Consider the following 8686-nt stretch of genomic DNA (forward strand, 5'->3'; position numbering starts at 1 on the left):
GAAGTAGACCAGTATGTCTCAGTGTTCTCATGGTCCTCATGAGGTAGACCAGTATGTCTCAGTGTTCTCATAGTCCTCATGAAGACGTCCAGGTTCAGTCCACTTCTGAGGTGTCTCCACAACGTGGTCCAGTAGGTCCGGTCTCTACTGGTCTTGAAGAGGTTTAAACCAAAGACATCAGACAGGTGAAATAACTGATATTTGAGTGTTAAAGACATTACATCGGACACATCTGCCTCTCTTATTAAAACACCTGTATCTAGTACTGTGTGGGTGTGTGTGTCAACACTCACCTGTGTCAGGCGTCCAATGGGCTGTCAGTGCTGCTGTAGGAGGGCGGTCCTCTCCTCCAGCAGCCAATGAGCTGCGATCCTGCTGGCGTAGATCACGTAGGACCAGGACAAGACCACCACAGTCAGCAACACCTGAGGGACAGAAGAATATTAACAATAACTATGATACATTAACATTATTAACAATAGTTATAGTTAGAAGAAGACACGTCAGTCCTTCACGGTTCACTGACTCTGAAGTATTAGTATCATGAAACAGTATTATTCTGCTCACTTCACCTCATATTTATACAACAGTACACATAATCTGTGGTATTTATACAGCTAATCAGCCACCAACAACAGTGGATGAAGTACACAGATATTTTGTGGTAATACTACAGTGTAGACATACTCTGTTACAAGTAAAATTCTAGCTCACTAGCTAGCCCCAAGCTGCTCGCTAGCTCTTAGCTGCTCACTAGCTAGCCCCTAGCTGCTCACTAGCTAGCCCCTAGCTGCTCACTAGCTAGCCCCTAGCTGCTCACCAGATAGCCCCTAGCTGCTCACCAGCTAGCTAGCTCCTAGCTGTTTACTAACTAGCCCTCAGCTGCTCACCTGCTAGCTGTAGCTGCTATCTTAACCGGGTATCTTTCCGGTAAGTGAGAACACCGTCTACCGGAGAACATGTAACGTTAGTACCACAGAGTAGATTCCGTTCAAGTCCCGTCTGCTGAAGGTCTCCATCTTCTTATTTAACCCGCTGTGGCACCGCCAGTAATCGGTTTAGTTTGGTTTGTTTACAGATTTATTGTGACTTTCTTCTTCTCTGATTCTTAAAGGCGGTTTGTAACAGCAGGTTGAATCGCTCTACCGCCACCTGCAGCATCGGAGAATCACTACAACACATTCAGTTTAACATATTATATGTGATGAGGTTTAAAATGTAACATGTGAACTAATAAATGAATATTATCAACAATAGTACTAATGTATTAACATGATCAACAATAGTACACTATATAAATACATTTAAATTTTAATATTTTTTAAATTATGTATTTGTTGTAATAAACACTGTCAGTACTAGACGTCCTGATCCACACCCCGTACCAGCTGGCGGCGGTAATGCAGCAATTCATTGTTTGCCAACAAACCTCAAAGAAGAAGAAGCTAAAAGAAAATCCAATGTTTCATGTCCCATAATGCACCGCGGCACCTCTGTCTCTCCAGCTGTGTTGCTTCGGTTCGGGCGACAAACAGCCGACACAAATGTCCCCGTTTCTACCGGGAGTTTCGGTCTGAACGGTGTGTGAGACCCAGATGTCGCTCACGGTGCGGAGCTCTGGCCGCAGGAGGAGGAGAAAAGACCCGGATGAGAAGCTCCCGGAGTCGACTTCTTCTTCTGCTGCTCAGGTACGGGAAGCTAACCGCGTTAGCATGCTAACAGAAGCTAACGAGCTTTGACCAATAAATCCTTTTATTGTTTTATTACCGAGCTCCGTGACTTACCAAAAATAACGTGTTTTAAAAAAAAGCGGAATTACATTTGAGCTGCCGGTTCTCTAAATGTTACAGAGCTAACATAGTGCTAGCATGCTATTCCGGCTAGCTACCAGTCTCTCGTGAGTCATCGTGAAGAATAATCCTAAAAACACTGAAGTGATAGTAGGAAACCTGACTCTGTAAACATGGAGGATGCTAACTAGCTTAGCATTCTGTTAGTTTGTTTTGCTGCACCAGCTGGCCGATGACATGCGGTCAGAAGAACTGAGAACTCTGTCTTTGTGTTTAATAACCACTGATGACCACTTCCTGTCCCGTGTTCAGGTGATGGCGCCCACGAGGATGAAGCTGCGAGTGCGTCGCCGTGACAACGCGGCCGCAGCAGCAGCAGCAGCAGCAGCAGCAGGAGGCGACCAACCGGAGGAGGAAGAAGAAGGAGAGGGGCGGAGCCGAGAGAGCAGCGGGCGCAGGAGGAGGAAAACAACCACCAGCACCACCTCGACCACAGCTGCTGCTGCTGCTGCCTCCTGGTCTCCTCCTCCCTCCTCCTCCTCGGCCTCGGCAAGGGTGGTGATGGCGGCGGCGGAGGAGGCGTCGCCGGACTCCAAGTGTCCGATCTGCCTGGACCGCTTCAACAACCTGGCGTACCTGGACCGCTGCCTGCACCGCTTCTGCTTCCCGTGCATCCAGGAGTGGTCGCACAACAAGGCCGAGTGTCCGCTCTGCAAGCAGCCGTTCGCCTCCATCCTGCACTCGGTGCGCGCCGAGGACGACTTCAAGGAGTACACGCTGCGGCCGCCGCCCGCCAACAGCAGCGTAGCCGCCACCGTGGCGATGGTGGCGGCGATGGCGTCGGCGGCGCGGAGCGACCACCAGATGAGGCTGATGCTGAGGAGGCACAGAGGGGGGGAGGCGACGACGAGGAGGCGGAGGAGGGGGGAGAGAGGAGGAGGAGGAGGGAGGAGGTCGGGGGTGTGGGAGTGGTATCTGGACTCTCCTCCTCTCACGCTCCCTCCTCATCCTCATCCCGCCGTCTCTCCTGTTATGCCAGAATACAGCGAGCAGGGGGAGGAGCTGGGGGAGCAGAGGACGAGGGGAGGAGCCGACATGGTGGAGCGTGGCGTGATATTTGAGGGGCTGACGGGACTCGGCGGCGCCGCGGCGCCCGCGGCACCCAACTACCGGGCGTCACGCCGGCTGATGACTCGCTTGGTGGCGAGGCAGCGGCTGCAGCGAGAAGGTGGAACAGTGCGGCGGCTGAGGGAGCGAGAGACAGTGGCCTTCCGCCGCGCTCTCTACCGGAACGGCATACGGGTCCGTGGCGTCCCCGGGGTCAGCGGTAACCAGCAGCAGCGTGACATCACAGCAGAGAGCTTCCGCCGTAACCCCACCCACCTGAACAGGCTCCGCCCCTGGCTGCGGCGGGAGCTCACGGTGCTGTACGGCACGCACGGCTCGCTGGTCGACATCGTCCAGCGCATCATCATGGCGCGGGTCGCTCGCCATGGCCTGGAGGACACGCCCACCATAGAAGAAGAGCTGCGACAGTTCCTGTTGGCACGCACCGACCACTTCCTGCACGAGTTGGTCAGCTTCGCCCGCTCGCCGCTCGGCCTGGAGACCTACGACCTGCAGGCGGCGTACGAGCCACCGGACGCCGCCATGGAGCTGGACGGCACGAGCAGCCCCTCCGACGGCAGCTCTGTCATCGCCATATCGGAGGGCGAGGCAGAGGAGAGGCCGGCGGGAGGAAGATCGGAGGACGAGAGGCTGCTGGAGATGGCGGACGGCACTCACGACGACGTCATCCAATCAGGAAGCTGCCTCAGCTTGGCGGTCTGGGACGACGAGACCCCCGGCCCCTCCTACTCCACCGCCGAGCCGTCGTGTTCGCTCGCCTCCCCGCCGGTTGGCCACGCCCCTCGGGAGGCAGCCAATGGGGAGGGAGGAGAGAAGGAGGAGGAAGAGTGTCTGATCGTCGGGTACAAGAAGCCGATAGCGGAGCGGACTCCTGAGCTGGTGCAGCTCTCCTCCGACACCGAGGAAGAGGAGGAGGAGGAGGAGGAGAAGAAGAAGAAGGAGGACGACGACGACACGACTGAGGAGCTTCCTCCCCTCCCGCCCTCCACCCCCTCTTACTTACCCACAATCCCTCCCTCCACGTCGGGTGCGTACGGCGACGAGCGAGGCGAAGAGACGAAGGAGAAAGACGGCGAGCCTCGTGCACGCTCGTGGTCGGGCAGCTCCAGAGGAAGCAGGAACTCTGTGTGCGCTCTGAGCCCGGCGGCGCCCGGAGACGGGAAGTCTGGCAGCGAGGCGGCGAGGGAGAAGAAAAAGAAGATGAGGAAGAGCGGCACCCTGTACAACCCCAACCGCTCCATTTATCCCGCCATGATGCGTCACCGCTCGCGCTCCTCCTCGCCGTTTCGCTCCAGCGTCGGCTCCGGCTCGCCCGACTCCACCTGGGAGTACCACTGTTCCCAGGTGTCTCCTCTCACCTCTGTCTCCTCGCCCTCCCGTTGCTCCTCCTCTCCGTCTTCCTCCTCCTCACCCTTCTGCACCTCCTCCCCACCACCGCCGATGCCTTCGCTCTCCCCCAGCGACCACGTGGAGAAACCCGGGGGGAAGAGGAAGTACAAGAGCCGCCACCTGGACAGCGATTACAAGGACCCCACCTGGAGGCCGAGCAGCAGGGAGAAGGAAGGGGGGAGGAGGAAGGGGAGGAGGAGAGAGAGGCAGAGGAGCGGGGGAGAGAGGTGAGGACGCACTTCCTGTTTCTGTTTTTATGTGTCTCGTCCGTGATGTAAACGTCCTTGTTTCCTGTTTCCGTCCTCGAGGAGGAGCAGAGCGGACCGGAGCCCCAGCGTGGAGATCATCTACGAGGGCACTGTCTCCCCCAACGCCTCGCAACCCCCCGTCCACAAGCGCTGCAGGAGACGCCAGCGCAAGACGCAGCAACACAGCAGGTATGGGCGCGGTGTCACAGTAAATAAAGACGTCTTCAGAATGTCTTTTAACATGTCTTGTTCTCTCTCAGCTCTCCGGTCATCATCACCCTCGACAGCGACAGCAGCCTCGACGACGAGGACGACAGCAGCAGTCCAATCAGCAGCCAGCAGACCGTCGACTTCTCGGACCTCCCTCCTCTCCCGTCGGTGCGTTCGGACGGAGTGGGCGGAGCCCTGGGCGCGGAGATTGGCGAGCTGCCCGTTGACATCCTGGACCAAGGGTCGGAGGCGGCGGCGGGTCCCATCGCCGTCGATAACAGCGACGACAGCGTGGACGTGGAGAACGTGGAGGAGAGCGGTCTGCTGCTGGGGTCGGAAGATGAAGATGATGAAGGACCAATGGGAGCCACTTCTGATAATCAGAGAGGGTCGAATACGGTTTGCAAAAGACACCTCGCGTTGTCGTCCTCCGACAGCCGTCTCCTAGCATCCATCCTCGATGACCTGAGGGGAATCGGCCCGCCGGCGAAACGTAAACCGCCCGTTAACTTTGACGACGACGTCGCCGAAGCTCACTCGAACCGGGGCGTCTGGTTGGCCGAGGCGAGACCTCTGCCCGACGTTGTGGATCAGAATCGAGGGTTTGACTTGCCGGCGTGCCGCTCTTCCATCCAGCCGCCGCCTCCTCCTCTCGAGCGTCTGAAGGAGGTGAAGGACGTTCCTCCTCTCCTGAAGCAGGCAAGTCCCGTGAGGTCGTACAACAGGAACACGCCGCCGCCATTAAAGCACAAAGACGCCGGGAGTCCGCACCTGTCTCCCGTATCTCCCGTTAACCCGCTCTCACCCCGCGCCGCTTATGACCCGCTAAGTGTAAATTCTCACGTTGACCTCAATTCAAATCCTGTTGACTCCCGTGCTGAAGACGACCATCCCGTGTCGACGCTGAAGAGACATTTAGCCAATGACGTGCAGTCTTCCTGTCATTTAGCACCCGTTGACCCCCATTCAACGGCTCCTTCTGAAGCCGAAGCGGTCGGCATCGATTCCACAAGTCACAAACCTCCCGCTGATACCCGTTGTTCTTTTTCTGGTTCAGAAAACAGATTCACAAGTGCTGATCGCTTTTTACATCTGCTGTTAAATTCTTCTTCAAAGTCACATTCCGTTGACTTGCATCCTGTGAATTCCTTACCTGCCATTGATTTCCATTCGGCCAAGACTGGCTGGTCCAATGAGAAGCCGGCTCACACTGCCTCTACCTCCAGAGGTTGCAGGGAGAAGACTGATTGGACAGATTCCTGTTTGGTAGCACCCGTTGACCACCATCCTTCCAGCGGTGTTTCTGCTGAAGGCTCACGGGCAGCTGGGGCTGTTTTCTCAGGAGTCGACCGTTACAACACATCGCCTCCTGCTTTTGTTTCATCCCTTGATTTCAGGAATCACAACCATCCCTCCTCACCCATTGACTCCCACTCTTTCAGCAAGAGAGAGGGGCTGTCACGCTTTAGCGGTAGTTCAGTGCCAACAGCAGCTCCCAGGTTGTCACCCATTGACGTGCATCCTAGTCCCAAATCTACTGTTGACCTCCACTCTTCCAGTGCAGCTCCAGAAGGACTGACGGACAACAAGGCCTCATCGTTAGTGAATCATGGGGAGAGATCGCCTTACGCTCGCCTGCCACCCATTGATTTGCATTCTACAAGTCCTGTGCCACCTGCTAGCTTACATTCCTCTAGCTCCGTCAGCACCACGATTGATAACCACTTGAACCACACAGCCTTATCCTCCGCTACCGTTGACTCACACTCAAAACTCCACCTCACTGACTCCCGTTTAAAACCTCGCAACCACTTTGACCCCAGATCCGATCCACAGTTCCCCATTGACGACCGCTCAAAACGCCATTTCCCCGTTGAACCTCGGCCACCCGTTGACTCTCATCCAAACAACTCTCAGAGAGACAATCACACCACGTCTTTCCCCGAGTCTGAGGAGAACCAGTGGAACTCAAGCAGCTCTGTAGACCAACGCTCGGACTCTCGGTCGCCTGTTGACCAACGCTCGGACTTTCGGTCGCCCGTTGACCAACGCTCGGCCGACAGCGTCTGGAACACACACACACACTCAGCCACGTGACACGGACACACACACACACACACAGGACTTAAGAACTGCTGATTTTTACTTCTGTTTCTAATTGTGTTGATTTGAATGTTCATAAAGATGTTTGATGCTGTTTGTTTGTACATAAGGAAAATTTAAATGATTATTTTCAAATGTGACTTGTTTCTCTTTTTGTGGCGATGAAATCGATATAAATATATATGATGTCATCACTTCTGACTCATTTTAATTGATGTGATGATTCATGAATCACTAAACAAAACAGTTTAAAATAAAGAATATTTTCTGTTTTTTAAACCAAATAATTAATCGTTAATTGATAAAAGAATCAGTTCATTATATTAAAATCAACGTTTACAGTTCTGGACAACAATTTATGAATCATTTACAAATATCTATAACATAGCATTAGTTTAGGTTATTAAACATGAATAAACCCTTTAAACCGTTTACTTACAGACCGTCTACAGCTGATCAAATAGAATAAATGTATTAAAATATTAAATCACGTCTGAAGATCAGTTACAGCTGTTAGCTGCAGTTTGTGTTACTCACCACCAGGTGGAGCCGTCAGCTGGTTTTTACTCCATCACTCCTCTATTCTTCTTCTCTCTCTTCTTCCTCCTCCATGTCCTTCACATTCTGCTTCCTCTTCCTCAGAAGACAAACTAAGAAGGATAATGAGTCTCAAGGGACAGACGGAGAGACGCACTAATTAAGACGATCAGGGTTCGATTACACGGCTGTTAGACACACGCACACACTAACACACTCTCACACACACTCTAACACACTAACACCAACTAACACACACACTAACACGCTCACGACTCCGGTCAAAGTCAAGAGGACGAGGGAGAAGATCAGAAAGAACGAAACTAAACCAAAAAAAACTGACCCGAGAGATTGTCCTCCATGACCTTAGACCTCTGACCTCTGATCTGTGTGACGGCGTCTGAGACACTGGCTCCCTGTAGGATCATCCAGTGTAAGACTCTGGTGCTAGCCTACAGAGCAGTGAAAGGAACAGCTCCTTCCTATCTCCAGGCCATGGTCAAGCCCTACACCCCCGCCCGACCTCTTCGCTCTGCTACCTCGGGGCGACTGGTTGCCCCGTCGCTCAGAGGTCCCTGCGGCCGATCGACCCGGTTGCGGCTGTTTTCTGTCCTGGCCCCTCAGTGGTGGAATGAACTCCCCACTGACGTCAGGACGGCAGAGTCGCTGCCCATCTTTCATCAGGCTGAAGACTCACCTCTTCAAGTAGTGCTACCCTGAGCCTTCCACTCACCACTTACTGTATTCATACTAGTTTGTTTCTGTTCTTCTGCTCTGGTTTATGCTCTTAGATGCTTGTTTAAAGGAGATGCACTTATGACTTCTGGTGACTAGTAGTTCTCTTGAATACCAATGTTGAACACACTAAGTCGCTTTGACAAACTCAGACAAACAGACATTTACTGACATTTACAACTTACACTTATTGTAAGTTGCTTTGGATAAAAGCGTCTGCTAAATGACTGTAATGTAATGTACTGGACCAACATAACTTTTACAGTCGACTTCATGAGGATCAAAAGAAAACGTCCCTGAAGAACTTCTCTACGTCCACAGTGAGACTGAGCGTCCTGATCGACCGTTATCAATAAAGTTATACTGAAGACATTTCATTTGAACAGTGACGAAAAGGAAGAGTGACGGACGAAAAAGACGTCCTTTTTGTCCGTCGTTAGCCTTTGTGCTAACGTGTCTTCGTTAGCCTTTGTGCTAACGTGTCTCCGTTAGCCATTGAGCTAACGTGTCTCCGTTAGCCTTTGTGATAACGTGTCTCCGTTAGCC

General features: G+C 53.2%; 1 protein-coding gene and 1 long non-coding RNA gene across 2 annotated transcripts; one reads left to right on the forward strand and one right to left on the reverse strand.

Moving 5' to 3' along the window:
- Positions 1-6: 6 nt before the first annotated feature.
- Positions 7-1172, reverse strand: LOC116378132 (uncharacterized). The gene is made up of 3 exons (XR_004212286.1): positions 975-1172; positions 294-425; positions 7-152 (listed from the first exon to the last, which is right to left on the reverse strand). It is a non-coding gene; the product is annotated as an uncharacterized LOC116378132 (long non-coding RNA).
- A 1045-nt stretch (positions 1173-2217) lies between these two features.
- On the forward strand, positions 2218-7745 carry LOC116378131 (E3 ubiquitin-protein ligase Topors-like). The gene is made up of 3 exons (XM_031839939.1): positions 2218-4534; positions 4616-4744; positions 4816-7745. The coding sequence occupies exons 1-3, from the start codon at positions 2352-2354 to the stop codon at positions 6860-6862; spliced, it is 4359 nt and encodes a 1452-aa protein (XP_031695799.1). The 5' UTR covers positions 2218-2351; the 3' UTR covers positions 6863-7745.
- The last annotated feature ends 941 nt before the right edge of the window (positions 7746-8686 follow it).

This window comes from Anarrhichthys ocellatus, unplaced genomic scaffold (genome assembly GCF_004355925.1).
Source record: "Anarrhichthys ocellatus isolate YVR2014 unplaced genomic scaffold, GSC_Weel_1.0 scaffold2092, whole genome shotgun sequence".
Lineage (NCBI taxonomy): Eukaryota > Metazoa > Chordata > Actinopteri > Perciformes > Anarhichadidae > Anarrhichthys > Anarrhichthys ocellatus.